This window comes from Prunus dulcis, chromosome 5, assembly GCF_902201215.1.
Source record: "Prunus dulcis chromosome 5, ALMONDv2, whole genome shotgun sequence".
Taxonomy (NCBI): Eukaryota; Viridiplantae; Streptophyta; class Magnoliopsida; order Rosales; family Rosaceae; genus Prunus; species Prunus dulcis.
Window position 1 is genome coordinate 15,009,747 of NC_047654.1, and position 21,997 is coordinate 15,031,743.

General features: G+C 37.6%; 4 protein-coding genes across 4 annotated transcripts; 2 read left to right on the forward strand and 2 right to left on the reverse strand.

Annotated features, from left to right (window-relative positions):
- Positions 1 to 150: 150 nt before the first annotated feature.
- Positions 151 to 6,632, reverse strand: LOC117629111 (YLP motif-containing protein 1). The gene is made up of 13 exons (XM_034361618.1): positions 5,691 to 6,632; positions 5,398 to 5,572; positions 5,144 to 5,256; positions 4,867 to 4,968; positions 4,368 to 4,437; positions 3,766 to 3,821; positions 2,701 to 2,751; positions 2,453 to 2,557; positions 1,952 to 1,996; positions 1,748 to 1,853; positions 1,454 to 1,659; positions 928 to 1,014; positions 151 to 638 (listed from the first exon to the last, which is right to left on the reverse strand). The coding sequence occupies exons 1-13, from the start codon at positions 6,630 to 6,632 to the stop codon at positions 474 to 476; spliced, it is 2,223 nt and encodes a 740-aa protein (XP_034217509.1). The 3' UTR covers positions 151 to 473.
- A 2,141-nt stretch (positions 6,633 to 8,773) lies between these two features.
- On the forward strand, positions 8,774 to 10,438 carry LOC117629112. Its single transcript, XM_034361619.1, has one exon. It carries the CDS (start codon positions 8,774 to 8,776, stop codon positions 10,436 to 10,438), a length of 1,665 nt encoding a protein of 554 aa, XP_034217510.1.
- Positions 10,439 to 16,453: 6,015 nt separating this feature from the next.
- Positions 16,454 to 19,944, forward strand: LOC117627789 (tRNase Z TRZ1). Its single transcript, XM_034360030.1, has 8 exons — positions 16,454 to 16,871; positions 17,748 to 17,910; positions 18,021 to 18,091; positions 18,202 to 18,297; positions 18,795 to 18,908; positions 19,003 to 19,071; positions 19,193 to 19,267; positions 19,346 to 19,944. The coding sequence occupies exons 1-8, from the start codon at positions 16,623 to 16,625 to the stop codon at positions 19,418 to 19,420; spliced, it is 912 nt and encodes a 303-aa protein (XP_034215921.1). The 5' UTR covers positions 16,454 to 16,622; the 3' UTR covers positions 19,421 to 19,944.
- A 333-nt stretch (positions 19,945 to 20,277) lies between these two features.
- On the reverse strand, positions 20,278 to 21,818 carry LOC117627763. The gene is made up of 2 exons (XM_034359995.1): positions 21,680 to 21,818; positions 20,278 to 21,586 (listed from the first exon to the last, which is right to left on the reverse strand). Exon 2 carries the CDS (start codon positions 21,574 to 21,576, stop codon positions 20,398 to 20,400), a length of 1,179 nt encoding a protein of 392 aa, XP_034215886.1. The 5' UTR covers positions 21,577 to 21,586; positions 21,680 to 21,818; the 3' UTR covers positions 20,278 to 20,397.
- Between the last annotated feature and the right edge of the window lie 179 nt (positions 21,819 to 21,997).

The window sequence follows — 21,997 nt, forward strand, 5'->3', positions numbered from 1 at the left end:
GTCCTTAACATTACCCAAACAAAAAAGTTGGTGTCTTTTTTATTAAAATTCCTTCATAATAAAGAAAGAGCAGTTCAAACTTCAAATTTACTGGTAGTGTATACTTCTCAAGTTACCTCCAGACCCCAGTTGGTAAATCACATTGAGGTCTTAGGAAATAAATAAATTTTTGTTCTCATTCATTAGTATCCAATCAGCCTCAAAATTGTTCATACATTTAAGGCTTCGATGGTGTAGAAAATCAGTCTCTGGTTTTCCACCGAATTTTACAGCATTCTCCTCCAATGAGATTACAAAATCAGAGGTGGTTTTTACAGCATTCTCCTCCAATGAGATTACAAAATCAGAGGGGTTGATCCACCCAATTCAAGTGTCAATAGATTACAACAACAGCTAAATTGACATATTAACAACAGAAAACGATATTCCAACAACACTTTCAAGGAAAGAATCCTGACACCTAGAACTAACTACTACTCCTCCAAACCAAGTCCACCAATCCGCTGCCGCCTCCTGTCAAAAACAGCTTTGAAGGATTCACGTTCTGCTCGAAGTTGGTCTTCGAATACGTTCTGCCTCTTTGATTCACCACTGCTATGGGTTACCGGGTTCTCTTCTTCGGGTAATGGATTGGACTTCTGCAGGTGTTGGAAGTAAAACACAATGAGATCATTTTGCTGGCCCTAAAAAGGAACAGATGTAACGCACGGATGGTGCATACACATATGCTACAAGAACCATACTCTAAAACAAGAGGGAACCTTGTATTTCATCAATTAGCCAGGAAGAAAAGAAAGTACTTTAACAAACATGAAACTACATCTAACTAGTATGCGACTCTTGAACCCACATGGCATACATTAGTAATTTTATGATAATCTAAGTAGCCTCTACTGATACCACAACAATGATAGTGAGGTAACAAACCAAGTTGTATCCAGAACCCGGTCCAATCACCAAAGACAAGACATTCGCCTTCTTTGCTGCTGCTATTGAAAACCCCGTATTGCCAACCTGGAGGAAGGAAGACCAAGGTTGCAACAACTAAGAAATAAAAGTACAAAACAGGGTTTAAATAAAAAGGCATTTAATTTGTAACAAAACCAAAATCCAAAAGTAATCAGTCATGAGAGCTGGTTGCACATTTTAAGAAAAAAGCCTACCAAATCAAAGGCCAGCCACCACCCATGCATAAAAAGAAAACTGAAAACCTTAGTTATTTGGTCGTTGAAGTGAAAAACCTTGCTCAAAAACACCACTATAACCGAGATATCTTTCTTCTAAAGGATAGCCTAAGAGCCAATTCTATCACAGAAAGTAAGTATACAAGCAACAAGTGGCAGCCTATAGTTTAAAATTCACCATTACTATTCCATGCCATCAACAGAATAAGAGACAACTTATTTCAACTAAGCATTTACATCACCAAATGATTGGGTGAGATAACACGTACCTGGTCACTCCAGCATACAGATTTTCCTCCCTTGCGATAAGCTTGAATAAGTCCAGAAAGAGTATTAAAGTTACCCTTCACACCTTCAGTTTTTTCAGTATCATCTTCATCTAATATTCCTGACCATTTACTCCTGCCTAGTTCTTTCACTTCCACAGTTGGATGGTCTTCTTCAGCATCCAAGCTCTTCGCACCCTTGGAAGAGCCTAAAGCTTAAGATTTACAAAACGTTATCAACTCAGGTTGCCTCAGCCATAATTACTAAAATTGAAAAAAATTAAAAGCCAAAATTACCATTATGAGCATCATCTTCAGCAGAAGGTGCTAGGATCTTCTCAGGCTTTGTTTCTTGAAATCCCAATAGACTATCATTATCTGCGTCTTCAGTATCCATGTCCACCTGATAGATATGATATGAAATATGGATTGATACCTAACACCACATTACATTTATTGTTCAAAATAAAAGAAAAGCGAGTCAGATGTGATTCAACTTGCCTCTTGAATGTCACTTCCCTTCAGGTCATCTCCATGGAATAATGACTGTCAAACCAGCAATACACAGCATCAAAACAAATCCCAGAAGCAAATGCAAGTGAAGATAAAATACTAGGTTTTGTAGAGAAGTGGTACCCCCTGCCCCACTCCCCCCAGCTTTGAATCCTTATGGAGTAGTATTTGGACCCCCAAAAAGGTAAGGAGGGGTGTAGCAGAACAAGAGGGTGATCTGCTATTGTGTAGCCTGCTAATGGACCAAAAAGAAAATAGTTTCTTTTACATTCACAACTTAATGGCCATCCTAACTTTCTGGCCCAAAAAATTTATGGGCAATCTCTTGAAAGCAGAATTTTTATTTTTTTCTTTCCTCCACCCCCTAAATGATCAAGGTAAGAGCACTAGCTGGACTCCACAGTCAACTGCTTACACCTACAACTGATGTTTGCTTTGAGCTCCTCCATCCTAACCCAAACCAAAAACTAAAGTTAAATGACAACAAACCTTGGCATCCAATTGCAAGTATATGGATGGAGCTTCCTCCCATAGTCCGGCCATATTCTGTATGTCATCTTGGGTAAAGCCATGCACATTCCTAGCTGCGCAGCCCTGACATGAAAATAAATTTCAAACAAAAACTTCAAAAAGAGAAGAAAAAAACCCTTTTCCCACTTAATGTCTAATGTAGGCTTCCTTCCAAGAAAGAGAATTATCAAATTACAGTTATAACAACACACATAGATAATACTCACCGCAGGATCCTTATATGATGCTTCTAGTATATAAACTTCATATCCTGAACTCTGTGAAGAAAACAAGAAACAATTAGTGAAGTGAACAAATAGACGATGAATCCACAAGTCTATTATATGATCATCAACCACCATTTTTTTTTTTCCTTTTGGCCATAATTCAATCACATTGGATATTGAAAACCTAACCGTCATACATTTCCACAAAAAACATCAGAGTAATATTGCAATACTAGTAGTAAAGAGAGGAAAACTGATTCCAGATGGAGAAATTAAATGAAATTTCGTGCATGGTGCCTGCATTGATCAGCTTCCTTATGTAGGCAGAGAACTCACACAAAAGCACCACAAAATTTGATAAATTGGACCAACAAATGAAAATGGAACTGCCTAAACTTAAACCCCACCTTGTAACCTAGGAAGTGGGTAAGTCACATAGAAAAACCCAACTCTGGAAATCCAAGCTACACCCATATGTAGTTAGCTTCAAGACTAAACAAAGTCCCTCTTGGAATGTCTTATCTTAAGACCATAAGAACTATAATTTCATAGATCATAGTCAATTAGATTATAGAGCCCAGAACAAGATTGGTTCCAGAACTGGTGCTTGTTAGATAGACCATCAAATTACCACGTCCGCCTACTAAAATTTTGTTTAAACTAATAAACAAAATAATAATTAACATACAATATATGCAGGAAGATCACTGATAGAAAACTACATTCAAATTTAATATAACTTCTTCTTTGATATGATCCGGCCTACAAGTCCTGATCAAATTTAACCCACAATCTGGAATAATGAACCTTGCATAATATGCATAAGATTACAGCCACTGCGTATTTTTAACTACATTACGGCATTGCTAATCCAGGATAGTGACACATTAGCAAATTTTTCACTAGCCCTTTAGATAAAGTGCCTGAGCTACAATGGATCAGGTGTACGAAACATGATGCCAACCCCCCAGTTTCTCATGAAAATGGTGAGTGCATTTCAAAAATAGAGTCGACACTTCAGAACACATGGCAGAGGTTGTGAGAAAGAGAGAAATGAGGATATACCTTTGCAATTGCCCAAAACTGAGCAAAATCAGCTACCCGCAGATTGCGGTCATCCACTAAGACGAAGCACACATACCACCAACAAAAGGGTCAATTTCCGAACAAAACTGCATCTGTAGTTAGTGAAAATGAAGGCAGTGGATGGGCACTGCATCACCACTTAATCTATAATTAACTAGATCATTTTTCTTACTAAATGTACTGGCAAGCCAGTATAGCTAGAATAACCTTTAATCAGTTTGTCTTCTTAACGCCTCAGGAGAAGAAAATCTTTTAAAATAATATAGGACACGTTTGGAATCCTATCTAAACGACAATACAGGCAGGTCATTTATGCACCCATGTTTAGAGGAGACGTGTCTCAGAGCTGGTGCTTACCACCGGCTCAGAGTGCGCTACTTGAATCAAAGTACACACTGCCTAAACATCATTGGACCAAAAAAGCTGTCACCAAATTGTACACGAAATTTTCAAGTAATTCCACCTGGAAAATCTTTGAAATTCCCAAGCCATTATAAATGGCTACAAAAAAGGGGGAAAACGTAGAGATATAAAGTTCGCTGTTTTCAGTCATTTGTGAATATCAAAATTGGAAGTCATACCAATTATGAAGGTGAAAACACCCTCCTCAAGGGTCTTCTTAAATGCCTTCAGCATACTCAACCGATAAGCCTGCGGGGAAGACATGATAGCGTTATAATTCGATAGAGGAAAATAATACACACGGTAATTTAGAGCCTATATATAAAAACCACAACCCAACCCCACCCCTCAACCAAAAGAAGTTCCACCAAATATTTCCCTTTTCACTTTCAGAACTTGAAATTAGTGCCTAAAATTACCAAAGCCAACCAACAAACTTTATTCTGGAACTCAAGCAGGAAAGGCTGATGAAATCAAACTCTATATAAATGCAGCCTATTTATTCAACAGTGCCGAATACAAAGTCCCACGGGTAATATTGCCTGATGCGACAGAATCAACATAAACCTCCCTCCAAAGATAACATAATCATAGAACAAAAAATTCCAAGAAAATAAAACATGAAAGACATATCCAACCAAATTTCTAACAAGTTTCGGATATTTTGAAATGCATTACCTCCTCCATTTCAGGTTCATAACAATACTCCATCACCTTCTTCAATACTCGCTTCTTGCCTCTGGCTGAACTTGAAGATTTTGAAACATCACTTTCCTCACCCTTTGGGACAAAAGATAACACTCAGTTAAAATTCTCTCAAGTACTCAAAGAACACTAATGACGACCCCAAGAGAGAGTAAGAGGAGGCAGAGAAAAAGAGGCATGAAAAGATTCTACATAAATTAATCAGGACATTTTTGTAAATGAAGGAAAAAAAAAAGAAGAAACAACAAACCTTTTCTACTTCTGTCATAAAATAATCATCCATAGAATGAATTCGTGGAGCATCACCACCATTTTCAACCTCTAGGTCGCGCAACATCTTTGCTAAGTAGCTCTTTCCACTACCTGATATTAAATGCATCAGATGATTTCCAGAATACGGCCAAAGGTCAAAAACACAAAAAGCAAGTGAGATGGCAAGGGAGCTTCTATAGTTTTCGGCAGTCACGTCATCATGCTTACAAAACATATTATAAACTTTGGTACCTGGAAGCCCTCGTAGGATTATCACAAAATGATCAGGACGAGTGAGTCTATGTGGCTGCTTAAATAAGTGGGAAGCATCAATTACTTTTGGCTTATCCAAAGATGACTGCTTCCGTGGAAATGGATGTCCCTCTCCATACTGCTTTGATGATATTTGATGGGAAACATGAGATTCCTTGGGAATTACGAAAGAAAAAGTGGTTTTCATCAGAAGGCTAGAAGCCCAAAAGAAAAACGCAACCCAAACAACAGTTCAAGATAAAGCACAAAAGCATATGAGGAACCAACTATACCTCCATGACAAAACCAGTAGAAGCATGTGAAAATGACTTATTATGGAAATAAGGCTGCGCCAGGGAACGGGCTTCATGAATTGGTGGATAGGTTGAAGGCGTCATTGATGAGGAACTAAAGGAAACAGGAAACAATGAAGAAGACGATTTTGATGGCGGGTCCATTGGTAGAGGAGGTGGTGGAGAAGTGGGAAGAGGAGGCTGCCCACTGATTGACCGAGCAGCTGGCATATGACCTGCATTGTTAGAAATCAAGCCAGGGGAATGAAAGTAGCCTCCATGTTCGTTCGTATTTGGAGTGCCATGTTGATGACTCACAGAATGCCTCTGCATTCCATAGGGTTGTGGTAGCTGATTGTTATGGTCATAGTATGGTGCACTCGTCCCAGTATGTGCTTGCCAACTATTCACATGGGAATATTGTGCTTCATTCACAGGCCTAGAATCTTTACTTTGAAACTGTTGAGGATTGTGGCTATGGTAATTTTCATTACCAACTTCAGAATGACTAAACTCTTCAGTTTGAGAATGGGGGAAACTCCTATTAACACTAGGTTTACTATAATCCCCTTCAAAAACTTTACTTTCTTCAGCATACCTATTCGTATCGCCATTCGGAACGGTACGACTACCGGAAACTGAATTCACCCCACCGTGATCACGAATTAGCTTCAATCTTCTCTCATCCTCCGGCGTAAGACTCGCATTTTTCGGGTTAAACTCGCTCTTTAAACCCAAAACATCGACTCTCGGCCTCTTAAAGTTCCTATCACCATCACCAATGTACGCATTGCCGCCATATTCATATGGTGGCGGTGGCGGTGGCGGTGGCGGTGGCGCCAAGCCATCCCTATACGGAAATTTGCCATAGGTGTCTGCTTCAAAATTAGGGTTTCTCTGCCACGGCCTCGGATTTTCAAACCCATTAGTGGGGTTACCCATGAATGGGCTCTGAGTACCCACGGGTCCTATATACGGGTCAAAACCCGGTCTTTGGAAGGAGTGACCTGAATCGAAAGGGAAGATAGGATTTTGATTGAAGGGTGGATGTGGAGGGCAAAAGGGGAAGTGAGAAATAGAGCAAACAGAGCAGAGGGAATCTGGGATTGGCGGTCTAGGACGCCATTGTTGGTGTTGAGGGTCCATGAACTCCGATTTGAGGTTAAAAAAAATTAAAAATTGAGATTTAGAATCTATAGAATTTAGGGCTGTTAGGGTTTCGAACCACTCAATTAAGAAGAGAAGAGGAAGATGAGTCTGCCGCAGAAAGCATGGTCCTTTAATGAATATTCAAGAAAAAAATAAGCTGAAATTGTTTCGGACTTCCAGTTGGACTGTTGGAGGGGAGAAAGGTAAAGCGGTAAAATATTTCGGTGCACGTGCGAAGATGTGGCATTTTGTCATGAACCGCCATCCACGTGGCAGTGTATTAATGGACCAACGGAAAAGTATTTGCATCAATCAAAATTTTTTTTTATACACAATATGCTTGAAGAAAATTCATCAATGGTTTATCAAATATATAGATCATGTGTGTTCAATTCTATCTATTCAGATTTCAAACAATGATGCTGATATACATATGTGAAAGTGTCAACTTTTGTAAAGTAATAATTTTTCTAAGAACATATAGTAAAGATTTGAATAGAAAGAAGATGAAAAAATGGAGTAAAATTCAGAGTGTGATTCTTCTGGTAAGAATATATATATATATATATATATGTTCTTATTTTTGATATTGAAAATAAGTATATGTATAATGTATGTATCAGAACTTGATCATGAGTAGTACGGGTATATGGATCAGAACTTGGTATATGTATAAGTATAATGTATGTATGACTCAGTATATGAGTATAGTTTACTAATTAGCAAAAAGTGGTAACAAATCTCAGCCGTTGGATGAATTGAAAATAATCCAATGGTGATATTTGCCACAGAGTAACAACAACAAAGGTCTCTCTCTCTCTCTCTCTCTCTCTCTCTCTCTCTCCATATTGGAAGTAAGACAGTTCAACACTGTAAGACTCGTGTTTTTGGTTGGATAAAGGACCTCCTTGGCTTCTTGATGGCATTAGGGAGGAATGGCTTCAAGTTGTATGTTTGACCCTTTTGTTTAGTAAATAGCATGCGGTGTTTTTTATTTCTTTATTTCTTTGTTATTTCTAAATGATGTATGAAAGATATTTCCAAATGATTCTTTATATTTTTTTATTATAAAATAAATCAAGTTAATTTAAACCAAACTTAATTTAATTGGAAAAATATAGTTACTTATCCTATAATAAACCTCTCAAACGTTAAAAAGAAAAAAACTAAAATTGAAGTTATCCAAAGTCAGTTAGTTACTTCTCAAACAAGAAAACTTATTGAGGGAATTGGAAATAAAAAAAACTTATTGAGGGGGTTGATCAGGATTCAAGATAATCTCTAGGAATGTAACAAAAACACCGTCAAAGAGATGTTTTAACACACGACTTACGTCTTATCTTTAGTGCATAAATTGGAATAAAAAACAACATTATACTAGAAAAAGCTACACAACAATGAAATTATTAGAACCTAAAACAAACATAAAAGATGGATATATGAGTGAATTGCAGCGAAGAATAAAAGAAGTTGGATTGGATTGTCCTTGTTCTTTTCGTTCCACCTTGGAACAGGTTAGCTCCACTTTGTTCTATCAGTCGACCACAGTGAGAGTTTGATACTCTTTGTCACTAAAGACTGCTTCCATGAGATGGTGCAGTCCTATCAACCTTCTTGAATTATAAAATTAAATATAAATAAAAACCCTAGTTTCTTTCTCCTATATTTAAATATATAGGAAAGGAAGACAAAGATGCCCTACTCTACTTCCCTTGCTTAAGAGTAGTCATCGCCTCTGGGACCAAATTTTTTTTTTTAAAAAAAAAGGGTCTTATCGCCTCCGACAAAAGAACAAAACCAACTTCAGAGACTCAAGCAGAGAGAGAGAGAGAGAGAGAGAGAGAGAGCAATTGAAATTTCAAAAGAGAGCTGCACTCACACCAACCCCAACCCCAATCCAAAGCATCCAAAGAAGAAGAAGAAGTTGCCCTTTAATGGCTACTTCCCACCCCAACGCTGAAATCATCGCCATTAACAATATTCCCTTCTCCACCTCCTCCTCCTCCTCCTCCTCCTATGGTGACCCGTGCCTTGATCTCCTTTTCAACTCCCTCATACTATACGACAGAGATCCTAACCCCTGCCTCATATATCTCAAGCAAATGCTTCCCTTGGCCTGGTCCCACAATCCCCTTACCACCCTCAAGCTCATCTTCAGCGTTGAATCTATCTGTTTTTCTTACCAAAAATTCGACACCGCCGTCCTTTGGCTCCTCCAGAACCACCCCAAGACTCTGTTACGCAACCTCCACTCTATTGCCGACTTGCCGCCCGACTGTGGGAGTTTGTACGCCCTTGTCCAAATTCTGTACGTCCTTCTAGTTCAAGACGGCAAAGACGTCCATCTTCATCCTGAGAGGTACAACCGTGACCCGTATTATAAGTTGTTACACGACGGCGTTATAGATATTCTCGTGGAGCGGCTCAACTCTGATATTGACAAAATGAAGCAGCACAAGCTCGAACTGGAGCCATCTGATTATTCACCTTATTATCTTACCAGCCAAATAGATAAATACCACCGCCCCCGCAAAATCTCGGCTGCAGAGTGTTGCGTTTCCAAAACACCGTGGCATGACCACCCGGCCCGCACCATTTTCCTGCGTGAAAGCATTGCGGGGAGGCTTTTCCCGCCAGAATCAGATCAATTAGAAGAGTGGGAACGGCTAAGGAAGGATTTTTTGGTGCCCTTGACCAATTACTACGATCGTAAAGACAAAGTGCCCTATGAAAAGCGCTACCATCGTCAAGGCCGAGATCCCTGTGAGGTTAAGAAGTATTTAGAGGAGGTGAAAGCAGCCGCAGCAGCAGGAGGCAGCATTGGCATAATAAAGCCGGACGCTTTGCTTCCAAATGAGATCATAGACTTTGTATTTGATGAGGACGTCGGGGTAGGGGCTGAGCTTCAGTGGAAGGCAATGGTGGATATGTACCGAACGCAGAAGCAGGGGAAGGGTTTTGGCAAATTCAAAAACTGGTTGGTGGCCGGTTCTACGAATTTCGCTTTAGAGGTGGGTCTCAAAATTCTGATGTCTGAACTGAGTGAAGAGCCATGGAAAGGAAAGCTCATTGGTCGAGAGGATTATCAGCCAGACTGGAGTGGAGAGGATGATCAGTCAGACTGGATACAAGGCCATCATGATCTTAAGTCCAAGTGCGAGTTGATGTGGAAATCCAATTACTGTGGGGTATTTCGGGCAATTGAATTGATTTTGGAGCTGGCTGTCAATGCGAATTTGAAAGCAGAACATATGATCAAGAAGGTGCTTGTGTTCAATTGGGAAAACCCACAAGGTAGCCTCTTATTTGAGTATGCATATGAGGCAAAACGGAGGCTGTTTGAGAAAATTCGGAGCAAGTATAAGGAGAAAGGGTACGGGGATGAAGTGGTGCCACACATTCTGTTTTGGGATGTTTATGACTATCCTATCCCTGATTCCTGGATTTGTACACAACATCCAGGCTTCACAACGTTGAGTGGCTTTTCCGACAGTTTGGTCAAGTCCTTCTTGGACAACGGCGGGGAAATTGACCACAACCATGTCATGGAGGCAGTCATCGCTCACAAAGAGTATCAACCTCTCGTTGTAGTTGACTGACTGAGGCTCAACTTCAACTTCAAGTGATGGCTCTTTGATCAAAATAAAAATCTGTCGGATTGGATCATTTTCATAATAATTCCGGTTGTTTAGTAGAATAAAATCTTAATTTATTTGCGGCTTTCTATTGTCTATCTGTCTGTCTTAGGTAGTTGATATTGTTTAGAGTTGGTAACTCGACGAGAATTAGCAAACATTACGTTTGGCATCATCTCTTTTAATCTAATTGTTACCTAGCTAGCAATATTGTCTGTCTGCTCTGCTCTAAAATTGACAGGAAACTATTAATTGCTGCTATGTATTATTAATTTTTTTATTGGCGTAGTTTTGATCAAAAGTTTAGTGTGGCAGTGTAAATTGATTTGTGTTATAAATACATGGAATGTGTTAACGTCGTTTCTCACTATCTCAAGACTTTTGAAGGGGCTATTAAATCTAGGGGTTGAATTATATAAAGAACATATATCAAAACTGTCAGTATATATATATATATATATATATATATAATGGAGCAAAAAAAGTTTATTGCTTCTCAATTATTGAGGATTGGTGCAATCAAGTTACCAAATTGCATTAGTTTCTTGATCCAAGAGGTCAAGAAACAAAAGCTGGAGATGTCAAAGAAAAAGGAATGTAGTAGGGCTGTTGTATCTTCTCCAGAACCAAGAGTGCGAAATGTTTTTTGGAGGAAAGTTTGGTCCCAAGAGGTACCACAAAAAATATTATATTTTAATTGAAGAGCTATTAAGAATTATCTTTCTTGTAGATCTAATCTGTTGAAAATAATAATAATTTTTTAGGACTCTTGCCCCATCCGTAATGTGAATTCTGAGAGTGTAATTCATGCTTTGTGGAGTTGTCCTAATGCCCAAAAAGTTTGGGAAAAAGTGTTGTTCAGGGAGGTTTTCACAGGACTAAACTTTTCCAACTATGTGGATTTGTTTAAAATTGCCACTATGTATCTTTCGAAGTATGAAATGCGATTGTTTTTATATATCTGCTGGAGTTTATGGCAAAACAGAAATAAAGCTGTTATTGAAGGTCGTTCTTGTGCACAAGATGTGATTTTTAATAGATCCCACTACTTGGCTAGTGAATATGGGAGTCTTGTGAAAGGGGAACCTAAATTAATTGTAGAGAAACCAACCAAATGATCTCCTCCTCCAGCTAGTAAATATAAACTGAATGTTGATGCTGCTTTTATTCCCAAAACAGGTGTGGGTGGAATTGGCGTTGTTGTTAGAAATGACAAAGGGGAAGTGATGGAGGCTATGGCCCTTCCTCTTGCCAATGCCACCTCATCTAAACATGCAGAATCATGGCGTTTCTTTTCGGGATGAAATTTGCTCGGGATGCTAGCTTTTCTTCCATTTTAATTGATTCACAAGGGGGGGGGGGGGTGGTAAATGATGTAAAGAAAGACGAGGAAGAGTCATGGGCATCAGATGGGCAAACTGGTATATATATATATATACAAGAGTAAAAATCCACGATCTTTTGTATATTCATTGTAAAATAAGTAAAAATCACTACCTTTGCTTTGCAAACTGGTTTTGCAATGACAAGTTTTATCCATATCGGTCATTGGCCGGTAACCATCGAAAATAGAATATCAATATGGGAACATTTTTTGTTTTTGTTTTAAATACTTCAAAAGATTCAAAATGAAATAATTAATCATGGTTATACCCATGAACATGTGTCAAATTTTTAAAAGCGTAATGAGGGAACACATTGGGTTAAAAGTGATGAGAAAAATGTTCCCATATGAATACGGGTGGTCCAAACCAATGTATTAAATATGAATCAATTATCGATATAGGTAAAAATTGTTTAAAATCAACGAAAATTGTGAGAAAAAACATGAAATTTTGTAATAAAACTTTAGAAGATATTCATTTAATCAATTTTCTATTATTTTGACAAAAAAAAAGAATTAAATGAAATGTAGTGCATAGTGAGTTTGAGTAATTTAAGGTGACTATGTTACGTTGACGAACACTATGACATAGAAAATGTGTATTAATTAATAAAAAAAATATTAAATACACCATAATATTTTATTTATAATGATTTAGTACAACATTTTGCACTTTAGACATTGCTTTTTAAATTACATAAGTTAATTGAGTATTAAGTAATTAGTTCATAATAGTAAAGAATAATAAATAAAAGGCTAAGGATGTTAGATTGAGTGTCATATATGGATCGCTATGCCTTTCTCTCTCAACACCCATTTATTTTTTCAATAATATCGGATTTCCTTATATTATATTATATGGAAAATTGTAAATAATATATATAAATATGTAACATGTCCAAAGTGTACCTTATAATTCATTTTTTATGAAATCTTAAAAAATGCATACATTGGTTTGGAGTTGATGACTATAGTCTTGGGCAATTTGAACAGAGGACATGGGGTGATGATAATTGTTCTTAATCACTTGAAGTATAAACTTTTGTGCATAATAGAGGGTTAACGACCAAACAAATGACACATTTGGAGTTAATGACTATAGTTTTGGGCAAGAACGAAGAATATGAAAGTCGTTTTTTCATGTCGTCAAATCGGCAAACTTAAGCTGGCATGTTCTTGTGGACGTAAATGATCAGACTTGTGTTAGTGATGATCAAAGTGACATGGTTGATGAGGTTACAGGGGAATCTATGGAGGCATATCATGATCGTCTAATTCTCGCGACATTGAGGTCCGCATGCTAAACAATCCGGACATCCGGATAAGAGAAAGACACTATTATTTATAAGAAAAAATAGGTTTATTATTGAATATGGTCCATTATACGCAAATATACGCAAATAGGTATATTATTTATAAGAAAAAAATGGTGCATCATTGAAACCATAACAATAGGTACATTATTTATAAGAAAAAATAGGTATACAAAATATTTGTAGGTAAATTAATGTTCCTAAAATAAATTAATTTCAAATCCATAACAATTGTTAATTTGAAATTTTGATATAAATAAAAGGAAATAACTAACCAATTAATATGAAATTGAAACAAAATATGATCAGGTTGTCGGATTCGGTTTTAATTATATATTTCATTTACAAAATATAACCAATAATAGTTATTTAAAAATAAAAAAAATATAAAAAAAAGGTATCTTAGAACCAATCAATTTCAAAAACATACGACACTAATTACACACCAAGTTTTAATTATATATAATAAATAAATAAAACTGACCCACAAAACTTATGCAAAATTGAAACACCATTATGACATTGAATAGCAAACAATTTGTTGGAAAAAAAAAAGGTGAAGATGCAATTAGGGTAATTTTAGGAATTGAAAAAAATATAACATTTAATATGTTAAACTTGATTAAGTAACTTGCTTAGGTGGATCCTAATAACTGAGTTTGCGTTGTTCATGAAACATGTTGGGACGGATGTGTGGTATATCATAGCCGAAGTTGGGAGCAGTTCTCAGATTCATGTCCGAAGTGAAGCCTTTTGAAAGGGCGTTGTTGTATCAGTCATTCGATAAGGGCCTTAGAGTGTGTGTGAATGACTTTGCCGCCTATCTTGAAAGATGTTCGTACAGATCGTGTCCGAATGAGGAATACTCAAACGGACAAACATTGAAGCTGGTTGAGGGTGCAGAGTCAGAGGGAATATTGTAAGATCCCACATCAACCAAACGGAGAGGGGGTGATGTGCCTTATATGGCACACCCGCATCCATCTAGCACGAGGCCTTTTGGGAGCTCACTGGCTTCGGGGTTGTAAGAACTCCGAAGTTAAGCGAGTTGGAGGCTGGAGCAATCCCAGGATGGGTGACCACCCGGGGAAGTTGCTTCGTGAGCTCCCAGAAACAAAACCGTGCGGGCTGGTGAGAATGTAGCCAGGCCCAAAGCGGATAATATCCTGCTACGTCGGAGCCGGTCCGGGGTGTGACAGTTTGGTATCAGAGCCACTCTGCCGTGTGGTGCGAGTGTGCCGACGAGGACGTCGGATCCCTTAAGGGGGGTGGATTGTAAGATCCCACATCAACCAACGGAGAGGGGGTGATGTACCTTATATGTGCACACCTCGCATCCATCTAGTAGGAGGCCTTTTGGGAGCTCACTGGCTTCGGATTCGTAGGAACTCTGAAGTTAAGCGAGTTGGAGGCTGGAGCAATCCCAGGATGGGTGACCACCCTAGGAAGTTGCTCGTGAGCTCCCAGAAACAAAACCGTGCGGGCAGTGAGGGAGGCCCAAAGCGGACAATATCGTGCTACGGCGGAGCCGGTCCGGAGTGTGACAAATATATAATCTTGCGGCTGATAATTTAAGTAACATTGCACGTCTAATTCATTTTCTAATTCATTATAAATAAATAAATAAAAATGTTAATTTTCTAAGATAGCAACATTGCACGTCTATGGTAAATTTTCCAACCCTACCAAACTAATTAAATACTTGTCATTGAAAGAGTATTTAACTCACTCTCAAACTGACTTTTCAGGAACTTAAGTCTCAACTGAACCAAGTGAGAAAAAACTATTTATTTTGACTGAGTTGAACTTAGTTTTGTACTAGCTACACTAAACTTATATTTTCCAAGAGACACTTAAGTATGACACAATCAGACACTTAAGTATCGGACAGGAGGTTTTTTATTTTTGTCTTTTGCGTCTCCCAAAATCCCTGAGTTATATAGAGTTGGCATTTTAGATTGAAAAATCACAAATATCGATCGAGATTTTATCGCATCTAAACAACTTATCACGAAAATCAACCGCAACATGCGGTTTACTTATAATTGTTTTATATTAACTAACAAAAAGCTGGGACGAAAAGGACACAAATGACTAATCTCTAGAGACATTGAACGATGCAATATTCATGGAAAACGTGTGAGCAAGGCAAGCGAATAACTTCATGAACAAAGCCCCCCCATGCAAACAAAACACGACTTATGTCTTGTAGCTTCCAAATCATCATAGCCTCTCAATTTCTCCAAATTCTCAATGAAGGATTTATTCCCCGGAATCAGACGATCATGATATGCCTCCATAGATTCCCTTGTAATCTCATCAGTCGTGTTATTTTGATCATCACTAACACAAGTCAGATCATTTACGTCCACAAGAACATGGCAACTTAGGGTTTGCCGATTTCACGACATGAAAAAACTTTCAAATAATTTAGGGGTGCTCATATTTAGGTTCTTCGTTTTTATCAAAGTATTCAGCAGTGTCGAATGAATCAATTATTTTTTGAGTAATGACCGTCCTATTGTTGTTAATTATTTGGATTGTTATTTGCTTAATTGGTAACTAGCCCCTAATTGGTTTTCTTTTTTCTTTTTTATTTTATTTTTAGAATTAAGAAAAGATAACATGGGTAGTTATGTTCCATAAAAGTAGGACACATTATATGATTTTGTTTTTAATTTTTTAAATATAAAAAAATGAATTTACCATATTATCTTCATTTAATTAATAATTTCAATTCTCACTATTTGAATTAAGCAAGAGCATTTTCTGGTATTTTGAATGTTTCACCATTCTCTGCATTTTGCTTTATATAATTGGTAATTAATAGAAAAATGAAAAGTTTGTTGGGTTAATTAATAGAATAATGGTAAATCAGGAAAATTCTTATTAAAACATTGTTTCTCTCTCATAATAATGTCATTAAACAAATAAAAAATAAAGGGTTAATTATAGTTAAACTCATGGACATATGTAACTTTTTGAAAAGGGTAGTGATGGTACACATTGAATTAAAGTGGTGAACAAAAATACTTCCCCTAATTAGTTAAAGCCTAGATATAAATCATATTTCGACCCAAAAAAAAGAAGATATAAATCATATAATATAAATTCATGTAGTTCTTTCAAATCTTATAAAATTTTATGATATAAGTCTTATAAAATCCATAAATAAAAAATTATAATTATAAAAATTCATAAATAAAATCTTACAAGTCATTACATTCCTAAATAATTTTTAAATACACTGGAATTATTTATCCCCGAAAATAAAATAATCCCAATTGAATCTAATTTGCTGTTTCACTCCAAGAGCTTGGCTTAATTGACGAGCGGCAAACTCCGCTGAAAGAAACCAGTTTTCCTCCTCTCAGAAAGTTTTGAGAACTTCATATATCTCTCCTCAATCGCTCTCCTCTGCTTTCTGGTTCTTGTTCTTGTTTAGTCTATTATGACTGGAAGTAGAAGTAGAGACTCTGAGCAAGTCACACAGAAACCCAATTCAGACTCAGACCCAGCTTCAAAGAAAGCCAGAGGCTTGACCATTGAAGGCTACCCAGTTGAAGGTTTGTCCATTGGAGGCCATGAAACCTGCATAATCTTCCCGACTCTTAATTTGTCTTTCGATATTGGACGCTGCCCACAGCGTGCTATCTCCCAGGACTTCCTCTTCATCTCTCATGCTCATATGGATCACATTGTATGTATGCATACCTTTCTCATCTCCTCTCTCCTTATTTGCGTTTTGGGTTCTTTCTAAATTCCTGTTTATATTTATGGGTTTTTGTTTTCATTTAATTTTTCTTTTTGATGAATGACAAGTTTTGTTTTCCCTTGACTTGCTGATGTTCGTGTTTTCTTCTATGTACTTGTGATGGTGGAAGATTTTAGTTTGCTATCTAAAAATAATTGCTTTCACAGTCATTGGAGAACTTGAATGGTACAATTTGACATGAATTCGGCTTCTTTGCTGACTTGGGTATTCTTTTTCAGTTTGGTAGAAGTGCATATATTGTATTTAGTAAATATTTAGTAAATGAGAGATTGGTTTTTCTAAGGCTGCTAAAGGATACATACTGCGTGATTGTTCATGGTTTTTTTGGACTATTTTCTACACATACAAATTGTCATGATAATTTGAGGAGTTAAATTCAAAGCTTAACTATCTTAGATACTAGGAAAAAATAATGAAATCTTCTAGTGATTGGATGCACATCTAAATTTTTAAGGAACTAGCATGTATATGAAGATATGTGAGCGGAAAGCCTAAGGTTTCTGATGGATATGGGGCTCGGTGTTACTAAATGGTTGAAGAAGGGATATCTTGGTTTTGTGTTGAGGGGTGTGGAATCAAATGGATTCAAGGCTAATGGTATTTCTCTCAATGTAAGTAATCCCAGAATCCATGGTGAAGTTCCAAAATATCTTAAACTATAGTCAGAACCCCCCACATCGTCATTATCTCATCATTTGATTTCCCTAAGCATCGTGTGTGGGTGGATCCTTTTCATTGACCAATATATGACCATGGCCAATGTTTCTGCACTCCTACTTATGATTCACATCTATACGACAGGGAGGACTTCCCATGTATGTCGCAACCCGTGGATTGTACAGTATGAAGCCCCCAACAATCATTGTACCCACATGTATAAAAGAAGTTGTGGAACAACTTTTTGAGGTGCACAGAAAAATGGACCAATCAGAGCTGAAGCATAATCTAATTGGCTTGGATGTTGGTAATCTCTGATTATTATTCAAATTGAGCCATCAAATGACAACTTTTCTTCTTGTACCCTCAACTTGCAGAGTGGGTTTCCTGTTTATCTTATGCAATTTATGTTTGCAGGAGAAGAAGTCTATCTGAGAAAGGATCTCAAAGTAAAAGCTTTTAAGACTTATCATGTAATACCAAGTCAGGTATCCTAATTATTTGTAATACGTTATGTTTTGGAATTCTATTAAGACTGATCAATAACTTATGTTGAGATTTACCAAAGGACTAACTGGCTATGCATGATATATGACAGGGTTATGTTGTATACTCAATAAAACAGAAACTTAAGCAGGAGTACGTTGGCCTTTCTGGGAATGAAATTAAAAACTTGAAATCATCAGGTGTTGAGGTGGGTCTTGAAAGTCCTATATAGCTGTGTTTTTGGTTTCTTGTTTATGCTACTTGATTGTACTTTTTTCATTGACAAGTACCAATTGATTTTCCTTTCTTTGTTTGAGCGGTGTTTTTTATTTGAGATAATTATTAAGGAGCTGGATGTACCAACAAGGAGATCTAGTTGCCTTACAAATGTGATTAAGGGGTTAAATGAGGTTTGGGTAACTCTTTAGTGCCATTTCTATTGAAAGAAAACGAAGGAGAAGATGAAGGGAGGGAAGAGAAGAAAAAATGTGTTCTATGATATGCAAAAATATTTACCCTCAAATTCGTAGTTACAACTCTTTGGTTTTATGTTGTCAATTTTACACTTCAGACATTTTTGGTTTGAAAGCTCCACTAACCATTTCTGAACAACCTCAAATATTTATCCTATTTTCATGTGTTGTTCTTTTCAAAGTTTCACCGCCCCACTAACGATTTCTTTTTTTGGGGTTATCTTATTTGCAGATTACAAACACTTCTACAGAACCTCAAGTGGCTTTTACAGGAGATACCATGTCTGACTTCATAACTGACAGTAGTAATTTTGATGTGCTGAAAGCGAAGATTCTTGTTGTGGAGGTGCATTACTTGTTTAGAGTTTCTAGCATGTGTGAGGCTAATAGGCTATTATAAATGGTTAGTGTATCATACTTGTTTCCTAAATTTTATGCAGAGCACCTTCCTAGATGACTCAGTTAAGGTGGAGCACGCAAGAGAGTACGGACACATGCATCTATCCGAGGTTCATCTCCAGAGTCATTAGATTTCTTATTGCTTGCCTTCTTCAAACTCCAATTTATCATGTATCCATCTAGGCTCCTCACAAGATTTGATCTTGTCATATGTGGATGGCTTTTTTCTAGATAATTAGTCATGCAGAGAAGTTTGAAAACAAAGCAATTCTTCTTATTCACTTTTCAGCTCGGTACACAGTAAAGGTATGATGGTCTGGCTCATTGCTGTTTTGTATCTTTGTCATCATTGAACTTTTGACATTCATACTTGTGTTTTACCAGGAAATTGAACAAGCTGTATCAGTGTTGCCTTCTCCTTTGGCAGGCCGAGTTTTTGCACTTACAGAAGGTATTTGATGGCAAGCCAGTCAGCTTCTTTTGTTGGTTCTTTATTTGGAGAAACTCTAGTTGGGGACGCCCTTTGTTTTTAGGACTAACAAAAGAGCATAGGGTGTTGTTTGATTGACTGAACAACCTCAATAACATTCTCAATTAGTCTCCTGAATTGCATGGCTAGAAGATAAAGCTAAGAGTGCAAATTAACGAAGCAAATTATATGTGGACTCGTTTGGTTGCTCGGCCCGAACTAGATTGGAATTGAATCCAAAGCAGTCCTCATGAGTGGCATCCCTCTAGATGGGACTTGTAAGACACTGTTGAATTCTTCTCCATTTTTCATGACATTAATTTTGGCCACTAAAGTTTGTGTGCTGAAAATGAGTGCTAGAACATATAGTTAGGAATCCTATGTGGATTTTATTTGCTTATTGGCTGTTCTGTTCCACTTGTATAAATTCCATGTATCTAATCAAGATTAAAGAGCTGGGCAAGCCAGTGTTGATTTTCAGTCATACTCAATTTCATTGATCTTATTTATAGAACTTCGTATTGATTTTCGTAGCACGTAGCAGTGAGATGGTGCTCCAATGTTTTATATTCATTTTGATTTTCCCGGTCGTTTGGTGCCTTTTAATGCATTTACTACAGGGTTTACTGCCCTTGGATAATGAAGGCTATAATTAAACTAGATTTTATTAGTCTTGGTTTTCATGGATAGAGGTTTTTCTTTTTGTATTCTTAGTTTGGTTAACGGAAAAACATAAATTATACGCTTCAAAGAAAGGGGAGGGATATGACCACCAAAAAAAAAAGGAAAGGGGAGGGGTTAATTGAGCTGTTCAAAAAAAAAATTACAAATCAAATACGATCATCCATCACAAAATGCACACCAACAAAAGAATCATGAACATTAGAACTTTATAGTTACTGCAATTCATTCTGTAAAAAAATTCCATAGTACAATTCAAAAAGAACATTGATGAAGCACGGTGGCCTTAAACTTCAGCCTTCAACGTATCAGCTGCACTGGCCACAGAACAGCAGAACCTTGCTTCCAAGGTCAAGGATGCAACCACTTCATTTATAGATCTCAGCTCGTCATGAAACTCCAGATGCAACACCAATGCAGAGTAATTCTCATCCAGCAGCACCCCAATGCATTTCGCAACATCTTCAAGTTTAGGAACCCAATCACAAGCCTTCAAACCCAATGCTGTTGATGCCTTGTGACAGGGACCTACCTGAGGAAACCTCTCATACTTCTTCAGCCACTTCCCCAGATACCGGAGTAAACTCTTCATCTCTCTCCCACTCAACTTACTGATCGCGGCCGACAACATCACTTCATCAAGATTCTTTGATGCCAAGAGATAATGCAGGCAGAGTTCTGCAGAAGAGAACCCATCATATGCCACCATAAGCAAAACGGCAGCCTCTTTCGCAATGCCTAGTTTCTTCCCCGAGAGAGTCTTATCAGTGGCCTTCTCAGCAGCTGACAAGGCTTGGCTCTCCCATTCCTTCCTCACATCCACAGTGCTAGTATAACCATCTTTAGGTGGATCAAGAAAGTACTTCAAGATCAGGAGCAACTCAGATGACCCAAGATCCGATGCATGCTTAACACAAAGACACAGCAAATCTGACCTCCTCTTTGCCACAACTTTTGGAACCAAATTCTGATAACAAGAATTTGGCAAAAGCCCATTTGCAATCAAACTACCTACCAATTCCCAAATCTCCAAACCAACGCAGGCATCCAAAACCAAACCAGCAACGTCCTTGCCCATGAAAGACCCAACTTTCTTCATCAAAATCTGGGTATACCCATCATTAGACGAATCAACCCCAATCGAAATCCCAACTTTTTCCCTAATACTCTCAAGAAATGGATTCAAGGTTTCCAAAAACTCAGCTTTAGCAAAATTATTCGGGTTTTTGAGCTTCTTTTTAAGCTTGGTGAAGAATTTCTTCCCCAACTCGATGATCTTAGAATCGGTTTGTGAAATTTGCCATCCGCTCATGGGAATTGCAACTGACATGGGATTTGGGTCATCAAGTTTGGGGGTCAGTTTGGCAAAAATAGAATCTGGGTCAAGAACAATGGGGTAGTCTGATGGGGCATGTTGAGTTTGAGATATGGCGGAGGCCTTTGTAATGACTTCGAGCAACGACATGACTGAAAATCTAAAAGCACAAACGAAAAGGAAAGAATATATATGAAGCTATGCTTAAAAATTACAAAGAAGAAAACAGGAAAACAGATTGACGTGAGCTTACAAGGAAAGGGATACAGATGGACGCGCGAGCCTGAAGAAGCGAGGAGCTTTCCGCCGAAGTGCGGCGGCAGCAAGAGCAGAGAGATGGTAGGCTAACGCAAAGAAACAGAGGTTGAGCAAGGGTTTTAGTTAGTAAAGCTGAAGAAGAAAAAATGGGGTTTATGACTCGTTTTAACTAATATGGGCCATTTTGATAAAGAAAAAGCCCAATATGGGCCAGTGTTGGGCTCGGACGTCAGCCCATTTAATCTTTAAGCAGTGAGACTGTGAGACCCAAAAAGAAGGTACAGACCAATCTAGTTCTTGTTTTGTTTAGGGG